Consider the following 23,898-nt stretch of genomic DNA (forward strand, 5'->3'; position numbering starts at 1 on the left):
CTTTCTAATTTGGAGATCTAGGGGTAGGCACTGGTGGAGAGTTTAAGATACTGATTGGGATGCCTGCAGCCCACATCAGGTAGTGCGTGTAGGCCCTAGTCCAGTTTTCCTGCTGATGTGAAGGGCATAGGGTGACAGTCTAAGTATTTGGGTCCTTGCTAAATCTGGATTGAGTCCCTTGACCCCAGCTTTGACCTAGTCTGGCAGCAGGGGTCCTATTTCTCTGCATTCCAAATAAATAAAAAACAAACAAATAGGACAGAGATCTTGGACTGGCACACTTTGAAAGTTGCATGGATTAAATCTGGCATATGATGGGAACTAACCCAACATAAATTACATTTCTCTAGCTTCTTTTCCTGGTTTCACCACTTCTCCTTCCCCTCCTCTTGACCCTTTCAGGCCCAGCTTCTTTTGAGTGCCAAGTTTCTGAAAGTCCATAACTGGAAGGTGCCTCTAACTGCCCTGTTCTAAACTAACTGGGAATATACAGTAATAATCTTGGAAAACATAACAACATGGTTTGTGAACTTTAGGAGAAATCAAACTAAAGCTGTGGTTAGGTGGCTAATTTGACTTTGGCTTGCTTCCTATTAGGAATCCTTGTGCATACAGTTGAAATACAATGTCTAATTGTTTACCTTCTTCTCAAATGCCAAAAACTGTGTACACACAAACCACAATCTCTGAATCATCTCATCCTGTTTCTGCAACCAAGGAAGTAATCATACATTGTGACATCATGTTCTGGGGCCAGGAAACAGAGATGATGTCACAAGAAAGGAGTGGGTTGGTGTGTAATTAGCAGGAGAGGGAAGAGAGTAGTTTACAATCTAGAGAAAATTCTAATCCACAGCTGATAATTTGAGGTCAATCACTACCTGAGTAGAAATAACCTTATTTCCTTTTTTTGATAAGGAAGAACTGAGCTCTTACACCCCACAGCAATTCTCAAAGTAGGAAATAATGAACAACATTCTTTAAAATAAATAAACAAATAAATAAATAAATAAAAGGTACAGAATTATCAAAGCCGAGGGAAAGGGAACTAAAGTTTGATCAGGCTATTTGGGGTACAAAATGTGTTCAGAATCTTCTTCCCTTAATGTATGTGGCCAAGCCTATACCAGTAACCTATATGCCTTGGAATGAGAGAAAAATTCTCCTCCTATCAATCTGGAGAAGGAATCTTCTTCTGCCATGAATAAGGCCAATACATGAAAGCCACTTATTAGCTCAGACTTCTTGTTACTAATAACTAAATGGAGGATTAAACTAGCACATCTCTTCCGTCTGTTTCAGCAGCCCATGTTTGGATTTTTAAGCCTTATTGGATCGCCAACTTCACAATGGTGAAGTGGAGGTGATTCCAGGGCTAAAAGAGACAGAAGAACTGAAAACACCTTCAGGGCCAGGCTGTCTTAGTTCTAGTATATCAGTGCTCTAGTTTTGGCAACTCTGAGCAAAGCTTTCAGAAAACAGCACCATTACCTTTCGGCGAACAGTACACCGGTGACACATCCATTCTCCAGGTGGCAACATCTCTTCACTCAGTGGAGGGTTACTGCAGGGAAAGACAAGCGCAAGACTAAGAAACTAACCGTTTGATGCAGCATGAAAATGCCTAGCCAGGACTTGTACAAAAAACTGTGTCCCTAAACTCCTGTTTTGACCAGTCTACAGTATTGGAAGGATTCTTTCATTCTTTAAAATGTTTATTTGGCATCATTTATAACGGTCACAGCAACAAGCAGCATCCCTTTATCACACCCTAAAAAATAGGTCAACCCAGAACTACTATCACTGGACCTACAGGAAAAGGTGCAAAGAACTATTTTGGACAATCATTCGCATATTCTGCATCACTGCTAAATCACATCACCAAAAAGTCCTTTGTATTGTTCGAGATAAAGTTCCTTCATTTGCTAATCAAGTCAAGTCACAGATTGCAAGTTCCCAGGTCCCTTTCAGGTAAGTATTCTCCTACTCAAATTGAGACGGCTATTTCTGGCCTGTCAAAACCTCATTCATCCTTTAAAGCCTGCCACAGCCAGCCTGTGATGAATGAAAGATGCCTGCAAATTCTTTGTTCTACCTCCCATCCATAGGTAGTCCATTTCTCTCTTCTACTGGGATTGCCATGTAGGCTATTTTCACCAACATTTATAGCAGAGGTGACAGTGTTATAACTTCCAATGCTGGGTCTCAAGGCACCTACAGATTCATACTTCTCTATGCCCAGAATGTTTCTTCTCATAGCACAGCTGTAAGTGATGAAATGCCACAGGAGACTTGATTCACTCCAATACTCAACTTCAGCTGAATCCCAAGCCAATGGGCAGCACCAATTAATTACTGCCATGTAAGTCTTCTTGCATATACCAGCTCAGTCAAACCTCCAGATAACAGCAGCCCCAGCCAAGAGCTTATGGAGCAAAAAACCATCCAGCTGAGCCCAGGCAACCCTTACAACTGTGAGAGGTAATAATTAGTTTCTGTTCCAAGTTACTCAGTTTTAGGGAAGTTTGTCATACAGCAATAGAAAAACGAACACAGCCACTCTGTGAGGTCTTTCAAATTACTCATTTATCATAGACTTGTGTATGTTTTAATTCTCTTTTAGCACTTCTCAGGTTTTGCCTTATGAGTCACTTCCTGCATTTTTTTTTAATTAGAGGAACAAAGACAATTATTGGGTCTCTTCCCGGTCTTATCGTTTTCTAAAAAGATTTATTTTTATTGCAAAGTCAGATAGCCTACCACCCATCCCAGGTGCCCGATGTGAGGCTCGCTCCAAGGGTCCTGCTCAAGCAGTTTTGATAGTTTAACAGTTTTGAATTGTTGCCAATCTCACCCGTTCCAATAGCGATGAAATCTATTCAGAATCCACTGGCTGACATAGTCTCTTCATAGTTGGGGTTCTGAGATCAGCAGTTCAGTTGGAGGGATTGCCAAAGAAACTTTATCTGAGGTAATCCCAGACCTGATTCTTGTGTGTGCTTGCCAGTACAGGCTATTTTAATTAATTTGTCATTAATTGTATGGGTTCTCATTACTGAGTGTCCTTTGGACTTTGGCTCTAACCTGATTCCTGAAAAGAAGGACCATGTCTGAAATCCCAGCATATTCCCTGTGCTAAAATAAGTGTCCCATAAATGTTGAATGAATGAAACACTGGTCTTTTCTCATTCAAGGTGCTGGGTTTTTGTTTTGTTTATGTTTTCCCTTAATGTGGTAGATGATAAATTACTTGCTTTTTGTTTGTCCTCCAATGTGGTGTTCAGTGCATCTGTTAGCAAGCAATGGAAACAAAGTAAATACTCACTGATTTAGAAGGAAATGCTTGACCTCAGGGTTAAAAATAATAATAACAATAAAAAAAAAAAAACCCAAATGGATACTGCTCTGTGTCCTACTTGAAAGGAAGAGCAAGAAGAGACAAAGAGCCATACTATCCACTAACTCATTCCACAAATGCCTACAATACCCAGGGCCATGTCAGGCCAAAGTCAGGAGCCCAGAGTTCCATTTAGGTCTCCATCCACGTGGATGATAAGGGCCCAAATACTTCAGTCATTATCTGCTGCTTCCCAGAATTCACTAGCAGGAAACTGGGTCGGGAATGGGGTAGCTGAGACCCAAATGGGATCAAAATCCAAGGTAGGATATGCATGTCATAAGCAGTAACCTATCTGCTGTGCCACAGTGCACATCTCAGGGAACTGCTAAAGGTGCTTAGAAAATCGCTCACACTCAAGATTTGAAAGAACCAGGAAACTTTAATTTGGATTCTGCTAATTGGCATAAAATAAACCTGTTTCTTCACCTGTATGATTTGAGTAAGAATTCATTATGTCTGTGTGGTGGTGAAGATAAAATAAGAGCATCTGTTATAATATTTTTTGAACTGTGAAACACTAGATGTAATAGGAAGTCACCAATCTGCTCTTTCTAGGTTTAGGATTAGGAAGAATGTTGATGACAAACAGCATTGTCTCATTACAGTGTTTCCATGGTTTGCACTGATGAACAGCTGAAAATCTGATAGAGTAACCTTAGCATTACCTGGCTCTTTCAATGCTTTTTTTTTCTCCCAGATTTATTTTCATTGGAAAAGCAGATTTACAGAGACAAAGAGATCTTCCATCTGCTGGTTCATACCCCAAGTGGCCACAGTGGCCAGAGCTGAGCCAACTGAAGCCAGGAGTTTCTTTTAGGCCATCCACGTGGGTACAGGGTCCCAGGCTTGACACAAACCTGCACCCATTTGGGAGATTGTGCTTGGAGTTGGAAGATTAGCCAATTGAGCCATTGCACCCCCCCAATGATTTCCTTCTGTAAGGAATGGCCTTTGGGGCCAACATCATAGCATAGCATGCTAAATATCTGCCTATGGAGCTGGCATCCTTTGTGGCTACAGGTTTAAGTCCCACCTGCTCCACGTCCAGTTCAGCTCCCTGCTAATGTGCTTGGAAAGCAGTAAAAAATGGCCCAAGTGCTTGGCCCATTGCATCCATGTGGCAGACCCAGAAAAAGCTCCTGGTTTTGGACTGACCCTGCTACAGCCGTTATGGCCATTTAGGAATTGAGCCAGTGATATCTATCTCTGTCTCTGTCTCTCTGTAAGTGCATTCCAAATAATTTTTTCATATCCTTTAGCACCCTATTTTCAAATTGCTTAAAGAGAAATAAAATAAATTATGGGCAGGGTGATTAAATAAGAAACTGAGGTCTGTTGACTGGGATGATACTCTGCTGGCTCTGTCTTCAGACCAGAGAGGGTATACCTAAGAAGCCGTTGAACTTGACTGGACAATAAGATGCTGGACTCTATGTTTGGTATACGCTTGCAATGGGGGAATCTCAACTGAACTTGAGCTGTGGTTATGCAACAAGGTGGAGGAATCCACCATGGTGGGAGGGTTTGGGGAGGGGTGGGAGAACCCAAGTATCTATGTAACTGTGTCACATAATACAATGTAATTAATGAAGTTAAATAATAAATAATTAAAAAAAAAAAAAAAGAAAGAAAGAAACTGAGGTCTGGCCCCAGTGTCATGGCCCAGTTGGCTAATCCTCCCCTAGCAAGTGGCAGGATACCATAACGATGCTCGTTGATGTCCCAGCTGCTTCACTTCCCATCCAGCTCCCTGCTTGTGGCCTGGGAAAGCAGTTGAGGACGGCCCAAAGCCTTGGGACCCTGCACCCTCGTGGGAGACTGGAGGAAGGTCCTGGCTCCTGCCTTTGGATCAGCTCAACTTCAGCCATTCTGCCACTGGGGAATGAACCAGCAGATGGAAAATCTCTGTCTCTTTTGCTCTTTTCTATAAATCTGCCTTTCCAATAAAAATAAATAAATTTTTTTTAAAGATTTATTCATTTTTATTACAGCCAGATATACACAGAGGAGAGACAGAGAGGAAGATCTTCCGTCCGATGATTCACTCCCCAAGTGAGCTGCAACGGGCCAGTGTGCGCCGATTCGAAGCCGGGAACCAGGAACCTCTTCTGGGTCTCCCACGCAGGTGCAGGGTCCCAATGCTTTGGGCCGTCCTCGACTGCTTTCCCAGGCCACAAGCAGGGAGCTGGATGGGAAGCAGAGCTGCCGGGATTAGAACCGGCGCCCATATGGGATCCCGGGGCTTTCAAGGCGAGGACTTTAGCCGCTAGGCCACACCACCGGGCCCAAAAATAAATAAATCTTACAGAAAGAAAAAAAAAAGAAAAGAAAGAAAAGGAGCAGCAATTGAGGTCTGCAAGTACAAACTTTGATTCCTTCATTTTACTGTTTTGTGATTTAGTGTTTTTCCAGTTCCTTAAAAGCTTTTGAGTATCTAGCACATACCAGGCTTTGTGCAGTTAAGTTACAGAGGTAAGTTAGGCATGGACAGGTGGATTCAGGGTTACAACGGTTTGGCAACAGAAATGTTCTGGTGGAATCATGAGAAAGGTTCCTGGAGAGAATACCTGACTTGAGTCTCAAACTCACCAGTTGAAGGAATAGTGGAAGGGTTGTATGACTATGGGTACCAGCCCTGGAATGAATGAAGAGATAGCACTGAAAACCAGTATGGGAAGGGTGGGGAGCTGGCAGACTGAGCTAGGGAGAGAGGCAAATTTCTGGTCACATAGATCTTACTTGCAATATAAAAAAGCTGGAACTTAATTTTGTAATGGATACAGAAAGGGCTCCATTGAAAGGTCTTTGTAGTCAAGAGTGATATAAGAAAAATCTTTCTGGGCCCGGCGCCGTGGCCTAGCGGCTAAAGTCCTCGCCTTGAATGCACCGGGATCCCATATGGGCGCCGGTTCTAATCCCGGCAGCTGCACTTCCCATCCAGCTCCCTGCTTGTGGCCTGGGAAAGCAGTTGAGGACGGCCCAAAGCTTTGGGACCCTGCACCCGTGTGGGAGACCCAGAAGAGGTTCCTGGTTCCGAGCTTCAGATAGGCGCGCACTGGCCCGTTGCGGCTCACTTGGGGAGTGAACCATTGGACGGAAGATCTTCCTCTGTATCTCTCCTCCTCTCTCTGTATATCTGACTTTGTAATAAAAATAAATAAATCTTAAAAAGAAAAAAGAAAAAAGAAAAATCTTTCTACCACCAAGTTCGAGAACAGGTGGGGTAAGGTCTGAAGGACAGCTGAGAGACCATTCACATCTTGATGAAAGATCTCAGTCCATACCACCCTGCCTTGCTCTTCTCTGCTCTACATGTTTGATGTTGGGTTTCTCAGCACAAAGCCAGAGGCAGAGGAAAAGAAATAAAGAGAAGCAAAATCAGAAGTGACAGCCTTTAAGGTTAATTATGATTTGACAGCTGCTGAAGCATAGCAGAGTCTGCAGATCTTTGCAAATTACAGGCTTGCGTTTCATTAGGTTTGGTATTGCCTATTGTAGAAATATAATAGAGAAAACTCGGGAAGACTTTGCAGGTGACCATTCACTGGTGGTCCTCCAGAGCTTGCAGACCTGTCTCAGTAGACTGCTTGCTCCAATTTTCTGCTTCTTAATCAGCAACCTCCTAAGATTCCACTAAAGAAGCAAGTAGATGAGGAAGCGATGAACTGCGAAGGCTTGGTACATATCTGTTGTGTATGTGCCCCATGATCCAGAGAAACAAGGCAATGCAGAAACTAGGAAAATCTGCCATGTCAAGTGCTACTTTAAGTAGAAACAATAAGAGTATAGCATTAAACCCTGGAACTTAAAGCAAAATTCCTGCATAACTTGAAAATGCCCAGGAAATTTTTCTTTAAACTATTTGTCACATTTGTTTAAGGAGATTTTTATCCTTAACATTCTACGTAAACGATGTCTAAGAATCAACAGTAAGAAAATATTTTTGGGCCCAGCGGCATGGCCTAGCGGCTAAAGTCCTTGCCTTGAAAGCCCCAGGATCCCACATGGGCGCCGGTTCTAATCCCGGCAGTTCTGCTTCCCATCCAGCTCCCTGCTTGTGGCCTGGGGAAGCAGTCGAGGACGGCCCAATGCATTGGGACACGCACCTGCGTGGGAGACCCGGAAGAAGTTCCAGGTTCCCGGCTTCGAATCGGCGCGCACTGGCCCATTGCGGCTCACTTGGGGTGTGAATCATCGGACGGAAGATCTTCCTCTCTGTCTCTCCTCCTATGTGTATATCTGGCTATAATATAATGACTAAATCTTTAAAAAAAAAAAAGAAAATATTTTTAATTTATCTGAAAGGCAAAGAAACAGGTATAGTGGGGTAAGCCACTTGTGACACCAGCCTTGCATTTTATTGTGATAGTTTGAGTCCCAGCTGCTCTTTATTTGATACAGCTCCCTGATAATGCAACTGGGAAAGAAAGCCCATAGGATAGGTGGTACAAATGCCATTCACATAGAAGACATGGATGGAGTTCCTGGCTCCCAGCTTCGGTCTGGCTTAGCCCTGGCTGTTGCAGTATGAATCAGCAGATGAAAGGTTGGTCAGAGTCTCTCTCTTACTCTAACTGCCATTCTGCTTTTGAAACCTTAAAAAGTCCTTGCCTTGCACTTGTAAGGATCCTGTATGGCTGCCGGTTCCTGTCCCGGCAGCTCCACTTCCCATCCAGCTCCTTGCATGTGGTCTGGGAAAACAGCTGAAGACGGCCCAAAGCCTTGGGACCCTGAACACATGTGGGAGACCCGGAAGAGTTTCCAGGCTCCAGGCTTTGGATCAGCTCAACTCCAGCCATTCAAGCCAATGGGGAGTGAATCAACAGATGGAAGACCTTCCTCTCTGTATACCTGCCTTTCCAGTAACAATAAAATAAACCTTTTTTTTTTTTTTAAGTTTCTTAAACACAGACTTAAGTTTACGCCCAGCTGTAGGCAACTGCCTAGTTTGCCTTGTACCTGGGCAAGTGTTACACTGCTGGGAGAATAGCAGCCAATAGCTAACAGGCATTCTGAGCCTGGTTAATGTCAAATTTGTGTTAACTATGCTAGTATACCAGCATGGTTGTTCCTTCCTTCCTGCCTTCCCTTCCTTTTTTTTTTTTTTTTGTAAAATAATCAGGGGAGGCAGGGAAGGAATGCGGGCAGAGCAGCTGAGAAGAATTGGTTTAGAGGGAGGAAATCAGAGGGCATGTCTGGATCAGGCCAGGGTACCTCCCCGTGTGGGAGACCTGGACTAGGCTCAGTAGCATCACCTGGCACCCACTGGTGCTCACAAAAGCTGCTACTGGGGGGCATGCCTGGCTGGGCTAGGCTGCAATACCCACCCATGAGTGTCAGGGCAGGGGTTGGGCCACATCAGACTGGGCAATAGCATCCACCAGAATATGAGAGAACCAGATCTGAGGGTGGATTCTGTAAAGGACTTGTGAATTTATCTCTGTGGGACTACACCACTTGACAGTTTATGTGGAGAGCTTGGGACTGCGATGGGTTAAGCCAGGCTGGACTACAGAATTCATGTGACAAAAACCCACCTGACACTTGTGGGGCCTGGGGTTGGGCAAAGGCCAAATGGGGTGAATCTCCAGCATACCCTGGCACATGTAGTTGCCAAAACTGGTCCATTAGGTCAGAAATTAGATTTCAGAATTAGTATTTCTAATAAATTTCCCGGTGCTGTTGACCTTGGGACCACACTTTAGTGTGGTCTGTACTGGCTGCCACATGGTAGTCAGGTCTGAGATTACTCCAGATGAGGGTTTTCGGGGGACTCCCTAACTGGACCAGTGGACTCAAATCTCCAGCCACAGGGAAGATCATAGAATTATGATCCAACCTTGGACCACCTGCATGTGTCAGGACTGGGCTTCCTCAATTACTGATGCCTATGCAGTGGACAGCATGCCCAGGTGCATATGGGGGACAAGATTGCCAGGTCGTTTAGGTCTGCAGAGGATGGTGAGTGCGATGTCAGAAGATGGAGTACAGAACTGGTTGGACAATTTTCCTAGCTGAGCTTTGGCAGCGAGTGTCTGGGCCAGTGGATGCACTCGGGTCGACTGTCAGCTGGGTGGGGCTTCTCCCCTGACCCCAGTTACAGGGAAAAAAAGTGATGATATTAGTGTGGAAACAAAGATATTACCCACTTTCCTGTAGCCTTTGACCCTTTGTACCCTAATCAATTAAGTAAGATTATTTTAAAAATTAATGACAAATTAATTCTTGCTACACAGGTCCTCACGGGACTTAATTGCTCATAAATGCAAGAATCAAAGAAGAGCCCAAGAAATCTGGTCATTTGGTACCCAAAGGTGACAAGAGTCTCTTTTCTAAATTTTTCTTTCAATTTATTTTCATAACTCAGAGCTAGTCAACCAATGATAATTCAGTCAGTAACTTCGAAGACAATGTAATTAATAATCTTGAGGAGTTTAGGAGGAAGCCATAGTTTCACAAGCAGGCATCTTTCTGTATTTCGATAAACTACCTTGGGAATGTATAGTTAAGTCCATCAAAAGCACAACACTGTTTGAAACTTCACATTCCTCTAGAAAACTGTGCAAGTCTTGCAAAGTTGGGTCGTGGAATGTTTGTCTTTCTGTACCTTTAGGCAAGAGGACAAGGCTCTCTCATTTACTTTCAGTCTTAAAGGAATTGTGTGGGGCCCAGTTTGATAGCGTATGGTAAAAGCCCTTGAATGCACTGGGATCCCATACGGGCGCCAGGATTAGAACCACTTCCCATCCAGCTCCCTGCCTGTGGCCCGGGAAAGCAGTCGAGGACGGCCAAAAGCCTTGAGACTCTGCACCCGCGTGGGAGACCTGGAGGAGCTCCTGGTTCCTGGCTTCGGATTGGCTCAGCTCCAGCAGTTGTGGCCGCTTGGGGAGTAAACCATTTGACAGAAGATCTTCCTTTCTGTCTCTCCTCCTCTCTGTATATCTGCCTTTCCAATGAAAATAAATAAATCTTTAAATAATATGCCTTTAAAAAAAAAAAAAGAATTTGTGTGATAGGGACCCTTCTCCACGGCTGCAGGAGAGAACTCTGTAAAGGACTGCAGCTCTTGCACTCTTGCAAGCACCTTCCCAATCCTGGATCAATTTCCTTCCAGGTCATATGTTTAAAAGCCCTGTCCTGCAACTCCTGGCTAGACAGCAGCAACTGTTCACTGCCTTCCAATTCACTGTTTATTTTAACCACTACTTGACCTTAAAGACATTCTGTCAGCTGTAAAGTAGAACAACAAAGCTCTGAATCTTCAGAGATCATGTACAATTGAAGGACAAGCTTCCCAGAGTTCTTGGAGGCCCCAGAGCCCACCAACTATTAACAGTAGTATTTACATACAAACTGCTTACAAAACTGGCTGAGGATAATAATTTCTTTCTAAAGATTCATTTATTTGAAAGGCAGAGCTACAGATAGAGAAGGAGAGACAGAGCTCTAGCATTCGTTGGTTGAAGCAGGTGGGTAGTGTCCCAGGCCAAAGTGAGGAGCCTGGAACTCCAACAGGGTTTCCCACTTGGGAAGTGGGGGCTCAAGTACTTGGGCTATCTTTCACTGCTTTTCCCTGGCATGTTAGCAGGGAGCTGGATGAGAAGTGAAAAAGCCAACACTCAAACTGGCACTTTACATGGGATGTCGGTATTGCAGACAACAGCTTAACAAACTGTATCACACGTTGTTGGCTCCGAGGACACTAATTTTCCAAAATCAAACTTTTTAAAAAAAAATTATTTATTTTTATTGCAAAGTCAGATATACAGAGAGGAGGAACTTCCATTTGATGATTCATTCCCTAAGTCACCACAACAGCTGGTGCTATGCCAATCCGAAGTCAGGAGCCAGGAACTTTCTCCAGGTCTCCCACATGGGTGCAGGGTCCCAAGGCTTTGAGCCATCCTCGACTGCTTTCCCAGGCCACAAGCAGGGAGCTGGACGGGAAGTGGAGCTGCCGGGATTAGAACCGGTGTTCATCTGGGATTCCGGTGCATTCAAGGCGAGGACTTTAGCAGCTAGGCCACGGCACCGGGCCCCAAAATTAAAACTTCTTTAGGGCCTGAAGCAATGATCAATGGTTGAATCCTTACCTTGCAAGCACTTGCCAGGATCCCATATAGGTGCTGGTTTGTGTCACGGCTGTTCCTCTTGCCATCAGCTCCTTGCTCGTGGCCTGGGAAAGCAGTGGAGGATGGCAAAGCCTTGGGACACTGCACCCACATGGGAAGACCTGGAAGAAGCTTCTGGCTCCTGCCTTTGGACTGACTCAGCTCTGGCTGTTGAGGCCAACGGGGAGTGAATCAGAGGATGGAAGATTTTTCTCTGTCTCTCATCCTCTCTGTATTTCTTTCTAATAAAAAGAAATATATCTTTAAAAAAAATTTTAATGGGCCTGGCTTGGAAGCCTAGTGGCTAAAGTCCTCACCTTGCATAGTCCGGGATCCCATATGGGCACCAGTTTCGTGTCCCGGCAGCCCTGCTTCCTATCTAGTCCCTGTTTGTGGCCTGGGAAAGCAGTCAAGGACATCCCAAAGCCTTGGGACTGTTTACCCGCATGGGAGACCCAGAAGCAGCTCCTGGCTCCTGGCTTTAGATTGGCTCATCTCCAGCCACTGCGGTCACTTAGGGAGTAAAGCAGCCAATGGATTTTCCTCTCTGTCTTTCCTTCTCTCTGGATATCTGAATTTCCAGTAAAAATAAATAATAAAATCTTAAAACAAATTAACTTCTAGAATCCCATAAATAACCCCAATAACTTTATCTAGCAATGATCAGAATATCCAGATCAGTCTATTTCTGGAATCATCCAAGAGAAAATGACAAACCATACCCCTTAGCTAAGTACAATGTCTACAGCTGCAGACCGGCATTTGTCAAATATTCAAAGTTCAGATCCAGATGATCCCAACTCATAGCCAAAGGATAGAGTCCAGTTTTAACGTAGCAGGCTTCTCTCAGGGCTGGCATGATGGCTAATCCTTCACCTTCAAGTGCTGGCATCACATATGGTTGTGGGTTGATGTCCTGGCACCTCTACTTCCCAACCAGCTCCCTGTTTGTGGCCTGGAAAAGTGGTTCAGGATGGCCCAAAGCCTTGGGACCCTGTACCCGTATGGGACACCTGGAAGAGGCTCCTGGCTTCTGATCAGCTCAGCTCCAGCTGTTCTGGTCATATGGGGAGTAAACTAGCAGGTGCAAGATCTCTGTATCTCTCCTCTCTGTAAATCTGCCTTTTCAATAAAAAATTTGAAGAAAAAAAACAAAAACCTTCTCTCATTCACTAATGAGGCTGCAGCTCATCACTGCAAGTAGAGGATGTTGGTAGTTGTCATGGTTCTTGGCTTTCTAATTAAGGATCTATTTCAAGTCATATACCAATGTGCTTGATCTGAGTCTAACCTCCCTCATCTTCCTTGCCTGTTAATACACGTGAACCTGCACATTAACATTTACTTCAGATTTAGTCACCACCAGTGGGACCTGTTGCTCCATAGCACAGTGTTAATTACCCATCCAGCACAAGCAGTTTTTCAATATGGAACTGGGAGAGAGATGGGAGAGGGTAAAAAGAGTACATAGGGAGGAGGGGAGAGGTGGGGGGAGAGAAGCAGACCATGAGGCAGAAAGGCTGCCTTCCATTTCAGAGAGACCTCTGTTAGTTGGACAATGTTGGACTCTAAATGCTTTGGGGTTTTTTTTGTTTTTTTTTAAAGATTTATTTATTTTGTTACAAAGTCAGATATACAGAGAGGAGGAGACAGAGAGAGGAAGATCTTCCGTCCGATGATTCACTCCCCAAGTGAGCCGCAACGGCCAGTGCGTACCAATCTGAAGCCAGGAACCCAGAACCTCCTCCAGGTCTCCCACGTGGGTGCAGGGTCCCAAAGCTTTGGGCCGTCCTCGACTGCCTTCCCAGGCCACAAGCAGGGAGCTGGATGGGAAGTGCAGCTGCCGGGATTAGAACCGGCGCCCATATGGGATCCCGGTGCATTCAAGGCGAGGACTTTAGCCGCTAGGCCACACTGCCGGGCCCTAAATGTTTTCTGTTTTAAATACTGATGTGTAGCTTGCATTGTCCAGCCACCTAAGAGATTGTGACATTTTAAAATTACAGCCAATGGCAGCCTGACACATAAAAATCTCACTTAAAGTAAAACCTTTGATGTGTATCTTAGGACAAAAGGATGTGTGGCTAAAAATGTTTAAGAAAGAACACACTCCTTTTCTCTTCCTAGACTGACAAAATATTCTATTTAATACAAATGCTTAACAGAAACAATATGCAAACAGCTTATCTATATACAATGCATCAACAGCCTTGTGTTCTGTTCTAAAAGAGGTCTGTCACGTGAACTGGTAGGGGCCTTTCTGTCAGAACCCATCATTCTCCAGGAATCAGAAGCTCTCTAACCATTTATGGCAGTTTCCATTGAGATAAAATATCAGACTGACAAAGATTGTACTGCCCTCACTATCTTCTGTATGTCCCTTCGCCTGATTTTGGTAGAGGGAAGAGGTGTTCAGCAAGCAAACAATAGCATTGAGCACTTTTGATTTTTAATTTCACAGTTCATGGGTCTCATCCATCCATCTGAGGTCCATTCTCAGATAAAATTCCTGCAATTATATTTAACGGCATTGCGTAAAACCAACTGCAAAAGATAATGCATGCTTAGAACAGGCCTACTACTATCATTCAGAAGAGCCCTGCTCCCCTTAGCTCAGAAAATGGGTTGGTAGTAGCCAAAATGGGGAGTAAGGGTGACTGCTGACAGTACCACAATTATGTCTCAGGCTCCCAGTGGCCATTTTGATCTATAAGGGATCTTTCACAGATAAAAATGAGAGGACCTGGCACAATGGCTAATTGGCTAATTCTCCCCTTGCAAGTGCCAGTATCCCATGTGGGGTGCCAGTTCTTGTCCTGGCTGCTTCACTTCCCATCCAGCTCCCTGCGTGTGCCCTGGGAAAGCAGTGGAGCATGGCCCAAAGCCTTAGGACTCTGCATTTTTGTGGGAGACTCAGAAAAAGCTCCTAGCGTTGGACTGCCTCATCTCTGGCCACTGAGGCCACTTGGGGAGTGAGCCAGTGGAGGAATAAAGAGGAACGGGTGTTTGGCATAGTAGTTGGGATACTGCTTGGGATGGCAGCATCGCAGATCTAAGTGCTTGGATTCAAGAATCATCTCGGGTTCCAATTCCATCTTCCTACTACTGTGTACCCTGAGCAGCAGCAGGTGATGATCTAAGTATTTGGGTGGCTGCCACCCACTTAAGAGACCCAGAAGGAGTTCTAGGATCTTGACTTGAATGATCCAGTCCAAGTTTGTTCAGTGAATCAAGACCTCTCTTTCAAATGCAAGTAAAAAAAAAACAAAAAAACAAAAAAACAAAAAAACAAAAAAACAAGCAAAAAACCAAACCATAACAAAACAAAAAGAAAACCAAAACAAACAAAAAACAGGAAAGAAGAAACAAAACTAAATGCAGCTTACGTTTTGAACAAGCTATGGGGTGCTGGATAAAGTTTAAGGTTACAAAAAAATTAAGGGGCCAGTATTATAGCATAGCAAAACAGCCAACACCTGTAAGACCAACATCTCAACGGTTCCAGCCCTGCCTGTTCACTTTCCCATCCAATTGCTTGTTAGTGGGATGGGCAGACAGCACAGGATAGCCCAAGTGCTTGAACTCCTGCACCCACGCGTAAGATCCAGAGAAAGCTCCTGGTTCCCTGCCTTTACCTATTACAGTCCTAGTCATTGTAGCCATTTGAGGAGTGAGTCATCAGATGGAAGATCTCTGTCTCTCCTTCTCTCTGTAATAACTCTGCCTTTCAAATGAAAAACATTTAAAATTAAACACGGTACGAATACACTAGTATATACCTTCAGCCAGTTTTCCCTGGACACTTGTATTGGCAGCTTTTATCTGCAAGTATGGTCTAGTTTTCAAAGGTAGAAAAGATGGTCACATTGAAGGATACTGAAGAGATGAAGCAGAACAGTTATGGGGTGCCTGAACCTTCAGCCCTTACTGTTTTTCATCCTAGCTACTGACTCTAATACAGCTAATGTCCCAAAGTACAAGAAAAGTACAAGGACCGCTGGTTTTTTCATGCAAAGCCTCAGCGGCAGTGTTAACAAGGAAACCAATGAAGTGCCAGGCCATTACAAATGCCCCATTGAGACTCTTAGCCAGTTGCATCACTTCCGCAGGCATACAGTCCTTTCAAACTAGCCGACTGTGCCCCTAAATTTTATCGCCTTCTATGTAGAGCTGGCTTGTGGTATCCTCTCAGCAAAGGACACCTGGAGGAGTGTTACAGGAAAGGAGGGAGGAACAGCAACAGTTACACCAGGTGTTTTCCTCTGCTAACTCTTCTACAAGCTGAGTCCCAGTGCCGCAGAGCTTGATCTATTGCTGGCCTGGTTTCTTTTACAAACCTGGCTTCCCCACAATGGAAGATAGGCCTCCTGCAAACATTAAAAAAAAAAAAAAAAAAAAAAAAAAAAAAAAAAAAAGACTTCATGCATTCACTTCCTGGTAGATGCTAGTGTCCAACTACTTGAAAAGGGTTGACATTCTGGCCTCAACAGTCATTCTTTAAAGTGCTTAGGTAAAGTTCTATTGGAAGAATCAACTACTGCAACTCTGTATTCCAGAAGCGTCTCGGAGGTATGGAAAACAGGATACCCGTTCTGTTGCCAAATCTCAGTCAGCTACGAAGAAAAAGGAAACAGGCCACATTCCTCTAACAAACACAGCTCAGGATCTGGACTAGTTTATGGTTTATAGATACTGTATGTAAAATTCTATAAAGGCTCAGAAAACTAATAATCACACTAACAAATTCTTTATTTAAAGCCCAAGTGCATCTAGAGAACAGGCTTCCTCTTAAGACCAGCTGATTTTCCCTAAGGACAGATTTCTGCTTCGTTTACCCTCCAATGTTAGTGTCTATGAGAAAAGGAATGACAGAATACCACTTGGGCCATAACAGCACAGGACTGATTTCTAGCCTTTTACCCTTACCCTCTCCCATCCCCCAACACATAAACCTCACCACCCGCCCTACAGTACTGCAGTAATCTCCTGGGCATGCTGTCAGACCTTGCTGTCGTGGTTTGACGCCACAGTTAACTGCTGACTTGGGTTTCTGAAGCCTTCCAGTTTATACCCCAAGTGACCTATTTAGGAGTTGAACATACTTTTCAGAGATAGAGTGCCATGATTTTTCCCTTTAGTCCACTTTTCTCTCAAATAGTCCCAACCAAAGAATGAGCACCCTGAAAGTCATAATTCATAGAAATAAAAGGTAAGATCTGAGGTACACCCATTGAGAAGTGAATAAATCACTCAAGCATTGGGCATAAGTATTGCCAAAAAAAAATTAAGTGCAGATATTTTTTTTTAAAGCTGTCAAAGGTGTCTGATATTATTGAATTAGGCAGTTCTTTTGGCATGAGTTTGACACCTTAGAATGGCTAAGTGTCAGCTAAGCCACATAGAAACATGAAGACCACAATGGAGGGATTCAGCAAAACAAAAATTAATGTAATCTAATTTTCATAACGCATTCTGACCAATAACTGATGACTGTTAATTTAAAAAGTTCATTAGTTTCTTTCTAATGTTTTTTTAAAAAGATTTATTTATTTTATTACAAAGTCAGATATACAGAGAGGAGGAGAGACAGACAGGAAGATCTTCCGTCCGATGATTCACTCCCCAAGTGACCGCAACGGCCGGTGCTGCACCGATCTGAAGCCGGGAACCAGGAACCTCTTCCCGGTCTCCCACGTGGGTGCAGGGTCCCAAAGCTTTGGGCTGTCCTCCACTGCTTTCCCAGGCCACAAGCAGGGAGCTGGATGGGAAGTGGAGCTGCCGGGATTAGAACTGGCGCCCATGTGGGATTCCAGCGCATTCAAGGCAAGGACTTTAGCCTCTAGGCACCGGGCCCTAGCCACTGGGCCCCTCTTTCTAATGTTTTTAACACTTTGTTAGAACAGAATCAGCAGCACTGTAGGGGTTCAGTGAGCAGAAATTAAAAAGCTCCCTCCCAGCTCATCATTCCAGGAGCACAGGGATAGTGGAAAGAAAACTATAAATCTGGGGAATGGCAATGGTGGCAGAAGCATCCAATGTGGGTGGCTATTTGTGTCCCAGCTGCTCCACCTCTGATACAGGTCCCTGCTTTTGGCCTGGCAAAGCAGTGGAGGATGGCCCAAGTTCTTGGGATCCTGCACCCACATGGGAAACCAAGAAAAAGCTCCTGGCCCCAGCTTTGGATCAGCTCAGCTCTGGCCACTGCAGCCATTTAGGGAGTGAACCAACAGACGGAAGACCTTTTCTCTATCTCTCTTGCTCTGTGTAAATAAAATAAAATTTTAAAAAAGATTTATTTTCATTGTAAAGTCAGATATAGAGAGGGGAAGAGGAGACACAGAGAGAAAAATCTTCCATCCGATGGTTCACTCCCCAAGCAGCTGCAACGGCTAGAGCTGAGCCAATCTGAAGCCAGGAGCCAGAAGCTCCTCCAGGTCTCCTACACGGGAAACGGGGCTGCCGAGATTAGAACCAGAGCCCATATGGGATCCCGGCGTGTGCAAGGCGAGAACTTTAAATACTACGCTATCGCGCAGGGCGCATTTGGAATTTTCTCATTGGGGAATTCAACACTGGCTCTATGCAGTGGTGCTTCCCTTTCTTGAAGGGTTAAATCAATGATTTATTTTTTTGTCAGCAATGATTTATTTTTTGTCAAAACCTTCAGCTTTTGCCTCTCTACCACTGTGCTAAAACTTCATCTTTATTTCAGCAATGATACCTAGATTTAGAAATATCCATGGATTAAAAGATGAAGACTTTGATATCTGGAAATGGCAGAAGAGAAAAAGAGTTACCTTCTCATTCTTCTTAATTGCTCTCAAGTCATGGGAAGGCACACAGCTAGTGACTTGTGTCCTGGGCACAATGACAAATTTGCAATACCAAAGAGCCTTTCTGAAATTTGGTCTAGGACTTGTACTAAAAACAATGTCCTCCTCTTTCAGGAAGCTGGCAAGGGGATAGCCAAACCCTGTGCTGTGTCTTATGGGGGGAAGCTAACATTATGCATAAGTGCTCTTATAAGTGTTACTCATTGAATGGCAATGCACCTGGTCATGTTGTACTTCTAGGTCAAAAGAGGAGATGGGGAGGGGGTAGGTAGGAGATGGTGGACATTTTGTTTTCTATTCTAATATCTACCATCTTAAAATAAAAATGCCATTTCCAGGAGACTGTGCTGCACTGACATAAGGGGCCATCATAACACCAACCAGAATCTTTCAGCAGGGTAGCTTACCTAACCACACACCAGAGGAACGACTGTCCCTGGGCCTCGGGTAAGACAACAAAGTTCAGAGATAGATTTCAACACTTTAACTCATGATCAAAAATGCCAACATTCAGCTTAATCTGCTTCCTGCTATTCTCACTTGCAGGAAAAAAGATGTGCTACTTCCACTAAGAAGCAGGACACCTGTATTTCTAGGTGGCCAAAATCTGAGAGAATCAAAGCAGACTATGAGCTATGTAAAATTTGTAAGCAAGTATTTGCTGTGCTGTCTCCCTGTTTACTAACTACCTAAAACTTACATTAAGATGATCAGGTGAATTTGCTGCAGGCAACATTTTCTTATTCTTGTTCACTGGACTTAAAAGACAGCACATTAACTGATTCAGAGTTCTTTCTACCCCCAAGCTGTTAGTAATCAAACTGAGCCAATTAAAACTCCTTCTTCAACCAAAACTCCTTCTTCCACATATGAGAAGTGTTCAGACACAGAAACTTTCTCTTATGGCTGGTGAGCACCGGGTGGGGCATCTTGCCTGCAGCCAGGTGGTTTGGTTTTGTATTTCCTCTAGGATGACTTTTGGCCTCAGGCATCTTTGCTAGGAAAGATCACCCAGAAAAGTTGAAGCAACAAAGTACCAGAACCCATTGTAAGGTTCTTGCCTTTCAGATATACTATCCTGACTCAAGCCTTTCAGATATACTATCCTGACTCAACTCAGAGGAAACTCTTTATTCAATTATTATTTTTTTAAAAAGATTTGTTCATTTTATTACAGCCAGATATATACAGAGGAGAGACAGAGAGGAAGATCTTCCGTCCAATGATTCACTCCCCAAGTGAGCCGCAACGGGCCGGTGCGCGCCTATCCGAAGCCGGGAACCAGGAACCTCTTCTGGGTCTCCCATGCGGGTACAGGGTCCCAATGCATTGGGCCGTCCTCGACTGCTTTCCCAGGCCACAAGCAGGGAGCTTCATGGGAAGTGCAGCTGCCGGGATTAGAACCGGCGCCCATATGGGATCCCGGGGCTTTCAAGGCGAGGACTTTAGCCACTAGGCCACGCCACCGGGCCCTCTTTATTCAATTATTACATCAATAACACGGGTACAGATATTAGTGTATCCTGAAATCAATAAACTTTATCTAGGTAAGACAAAATAAAGTGTGTGTATGTGTAAAAAAATACCCCACAAAATAGCAGAACATTGCCAATTAAATATCTGACAAGGGATTTACAGGTAGTATGTACCAGAGCACTTCAAAGAATTTGTGTAAAATGGACTTAAAAGTTTATACTGTTGCAATTTTTTTTTAATTTTTTTTTTAAGATTTATTTTATTTTTATTACAAAGTCAGATATACTGAGAGCAGAAGAGACAGAGAGGAAGTGGAGCTGCCGGGATTAGAACCAGCGGCCATATGGGATCAAGGCGAGGACCTTAGCCACTAGGCCACGCTGCCGAGCCCTGTTGCAATTTTTTTAAAGTCCTTGCATATGAAGAGTCTCCTTAAAGCTCATAAAAATTGCTATAAAAAACTGCATGGGGCCTGGCAGTGTGGCCTAGTGGCTAAAGTCCTCACCTTGAACGCCCCGGGATCCCATATGGGAGTGCTGGTTCTGATCCCGGCAGCTCCACTTCCCATCCAGCTCCCTGCTTGTGGCCTGGGAAAGCAGTCAAGGATGGCCCAAAGCCTTGGGACCCTGCACCAGCGTGGGAGACCCGGAAGATTCCCGGCTCCGGATCGGCACAGCACTGGCCGTTGTAGTCACTTGGGGAGTGAATCATCGGACAGAAGATCTTCCTGTCTATCTTTCCTCCTCTCTGTATATCTGACTTTGTAATAAAAATAAATAAATCTTGGGCCTGGCGGCGTGGCCTAGTGGCTAGGGTCCTCGCCTTGAAAGCACCGGGATCCCATATGGGAGCCGGTTCTGATCCTGGCAGCTCCACTTCCCATCCAGCTCCCTGCTTGTGGCCTGGGAAAGCAGTTGAGGATGGCCCAATGCATTGGGACACTGCACCCGCATGGGAGACCCAGAAGAGGTTCCTGGTTCCGAGCTTCGGATAGGCGCGCGTCGGCCCGTTGTGGCTCACTTGGGGGGTGAATCATTGGATGGAAGATCTTCCTCTTTGTTTCTCCTCCTCTGTGTATATCTGGCTGTAATAAAATGAGTAAATCTTAAAAAAAAAAAAAGTCTTAAAAAAAAACTGCATGTACTTAAAATTTCTGTACCAACATGAACTCATCCTTAATTCCATTTTACATGAACTTTTTGAAGAACTTTTTAAAGATTTATTTTATTTTTACTGGAAAGTCAGATCTACAGAGAGGCAGAGACCGAGAGATTTTCTGTCCATTGAGTCACTCCCCAAGTGGCTGCAACTGTTGGAGTTTCACTGATCTGAAGCAAGGATCCTGGAGCCTCTTCCGGGTCTCCCACACAGGTGCAGGGTCCCAAGGTTTTGGGTCATCCTCGACTGCTTTCCCAGGCCACAAGCAGGGAGCTGGATGGGAAGCGGGGCGCCGGGATTAGAACCAGTGGCCATATATCCCATATGGAAGTGTGGAAGGCAAGGACTTAGGCCACTAGGCTACCACACCAGGCCCTTGAAGAACTCTTGTATAATGAACTCTCACAACTCAATAAAAAAGTAAGTAAAATGAACAAAGATTCTGGATATCTCTCCAAGCAAATATGCAAACAGAGAATAAACACATGAAAAGAGATTTAACTTCATTAGCTCTCAAGGAAGCACAATTCAAAACCACAAGGAGATCCACTAGCATGGCTGTGACCAAGAGTAATAAGCACTGCTGAGCATGTGCAGCTGGGAGCAAAGGGAGATGCTGCAGTAGGTCTGGAAATCCCAGCAAGTTCACCTTGATTCATCCAAGAGATGGAAAATATGTCCACCCAAAAGTTCACAATAGCGAAAAGTAGAAACGACCCAAGCGTTCACTGACAGCTGAATAGATAAAGAATGTAATATAACAATGGAACATTACTCAGCTAAAAAATGGAATGCTGTACAGATCAATGCTACAAAGATGAGAGGTTTACTAAGTGCTTGTATATAATTTTTTACTTTTCACTTGTAGTTTTACTTACAACTGAATAAAAATCTATGTGTTTCACCCAACATATACTAATGACTACCTGGATTCCTTTCCAGTTCAGATTCCTCTGATCTGACAAAAAAAAAGGGGGGGGGGGGAGGAAAAACTCTTGCAGGCATATGTGAACAAGAATTTATTACAAACCAATAGGAATGCTATCTCCAAGTTCAAACAGAGAAGTACCCAAACATGTCTTTAGCACATTTTTTGGTTTGTAAGCACTCCAAACACTCCATTTGTAAAATATTCAAGAGCCTTGAGAAACAGCAGAGGTTCATGAGATTATAACTCCATCCTGGTTTTTTTTGAAGAGAGGAGTTACAACAGAGATCTTCCACCCACTAGTTCATTCCCCAAACGGCTGCAACAGCTGGAGCTGGATCAGTCCAAAACCAAGAGCCTCTTCCAGGTTTCCCATGTGGGCACAGGGGCCCAAGGACTGGGGCCATCTTCTGCTGCTGTTTTCCCAGACTATTAACAGGAAACTGGATCAGAAGTTGAGCAGTAAGAATTCAAATCAGCACCTTCGGGATACCAGCGCTGCAGGCAGAGCCTTATCATGCTATTCCATGGTGCTAGCTCCCGAATCCTACTTTGACTATCATAATTGACTCTGGGATAGAACCAAAATGAAACATTCCCCACAACCAATAGTTCTTGCTTTAAGTTCATCCAGCGTTTCTGATACTTTCTTTTTCAAGCTAAGCTATTTGTGCCACACACATTTTTTTTCTTGTGACTAGCGAGCACAGCCAGTGAGGAGGAAGCTAAAAACTAGAACTTATCTGAGTTTCTCAAATGAGTGGCAAGGACCCAAGTACTTAAGCCATCACTGCTGCCTGACAGGGGACACACACACAGGAAGCTGGAATCAGAAGTGGAGTCAGAACTCAAACCCAGGTATGGTGAAACAAAATCTGGGTGCCTTAGCAACTTCCTAAATGTTGCCCCAAATATCTGTCTTATTGCCTATTTTTTACAGATCTGTCTATCTGAAAGCAGAGCGAGAGCAAGAGATGTTTCATCTTGTGGGTTCTTTCCCCTGATGATCACAAAAGCCACAACTGGGCCAGCTCAGCGTAGGAACCCAGAACTCCATATTAGTCTCCCATGTGAACAGCAGGATCCTAAGCACTTGGATCAGCATCCACTGCCTTCACAGCTGCGTTAGCAGGGAGCTGGGAAGAAGGAATCACAACTCCAACAGGTACTTGCATGCATGTATTGCAAACAACAGCTTAACCTGCTATGTCTCAACGGCAGTATCCTATTCTTATATTTTTAAACAGTGACTACATTATTTGAAAGGCAGAGTTAGAAAGAGAGAGACAACGTTTCCTTTACTGGTTCACTGCCTAAATTCTTGTAGTAGTTGGGTCTGGTCCAGGAGGAACCCAGAACTCCACCCAGGTCTCCTGCATGTATAAGAAGGGTCCAGGCACATAGGTTATTTTCCATTTCTTTTCCTGGCACATTAGTAGGGAACTGGGTTGGAAGCAGAGCTACTGGAACTCAAGTCAGCATTCACATGGGCTATTTGCATCATAGGCAGAAGGCCTAATTGCTAATGCCGGTTCCAGTGACTACCTTTTAGTTAAAGCACTCATAAGATTAGTTTTTGAGTCACATTAAGCTTAAGAAATATGGGGCCAGGACTGTGGTGTAATAAGCTAAGCCTCTGCCTGTGGAGTTGACATCCCATAGGTGCCAGTTCATCCCTTAGCTGTTCCATTTCTTATGCAGATTCCTGCTTATGGCCTTGGAAAGCAGCTGAGGATGGCTTGAGTCCTTGGGCCCCTGTACCCATGTGGGAGAACCAGAAGAAGCTCTTTGGCTCCTGGCTCAGCTCCAACTGTTGCAGCCATTTGGGGAGTGAACCAGCTGGTGGAAGATATTTCTGTCTGTCCTTTTCTCTGTAAATCTGCCTTTCTAATAAAAATAATAAATCTTAACCAAAAATCAATCAATCAATCACTCAATCAATCAAATCCCGGGCCCAGCACGATGGCATAGTGGTTAAAGTCCTCGCCTTGC

General features: G+C 44.2%; 1 protein-coding gene across 3 annotated transcripts in view; it reads right to left on the bottom strand.

Moving 5' to 3' along the window:
- PHF12 (PHD finger protein 12) overlaps positions 1 to 23,898 on the bottom strand; it is a 51,481-nt gene that overhangs the window by 19,618 nt on the left and 7,965 nt on the right. For 2 of the 3 annotated variants that reach the window (XR_009247005.1, XM_004593923.3), the window contains exon 3: positions 1,492 to 1,564. Coding sequence is in view for 2 of the 3 variants with exons in the window: in XM_004593923.3 (XP_004593980.1) it covers positions 1,492 to 1,564 (73 nt within the window). In the remaining variant the exon portion in view is untranslated. Of the gene's footprint in view, positions 1 to 1,491; positions 1,565 to 2,218; positions 2,334 to 23,898 lie in introns of those variants that run through there. The other variant, XM_058676714.1, reaches the window with a different exon arrangement.

The sequence above is a fragment of the Ochotona princeps genome, chromosome 17 (genome assembly GCF_030435755.1).
Source record: "Ochotona princeps isolate mOchPri1 chromosome 17, mOchPri1.hap1, whole genome shotgun sequence".
Classification (NCBI taxonomy): domain Eukaryota; kingdom Metazoa; phylum Chordata; class Mammalia; order Lagomorpha; family Ochotonidae; genus Ochotona; species Ochotona princeps.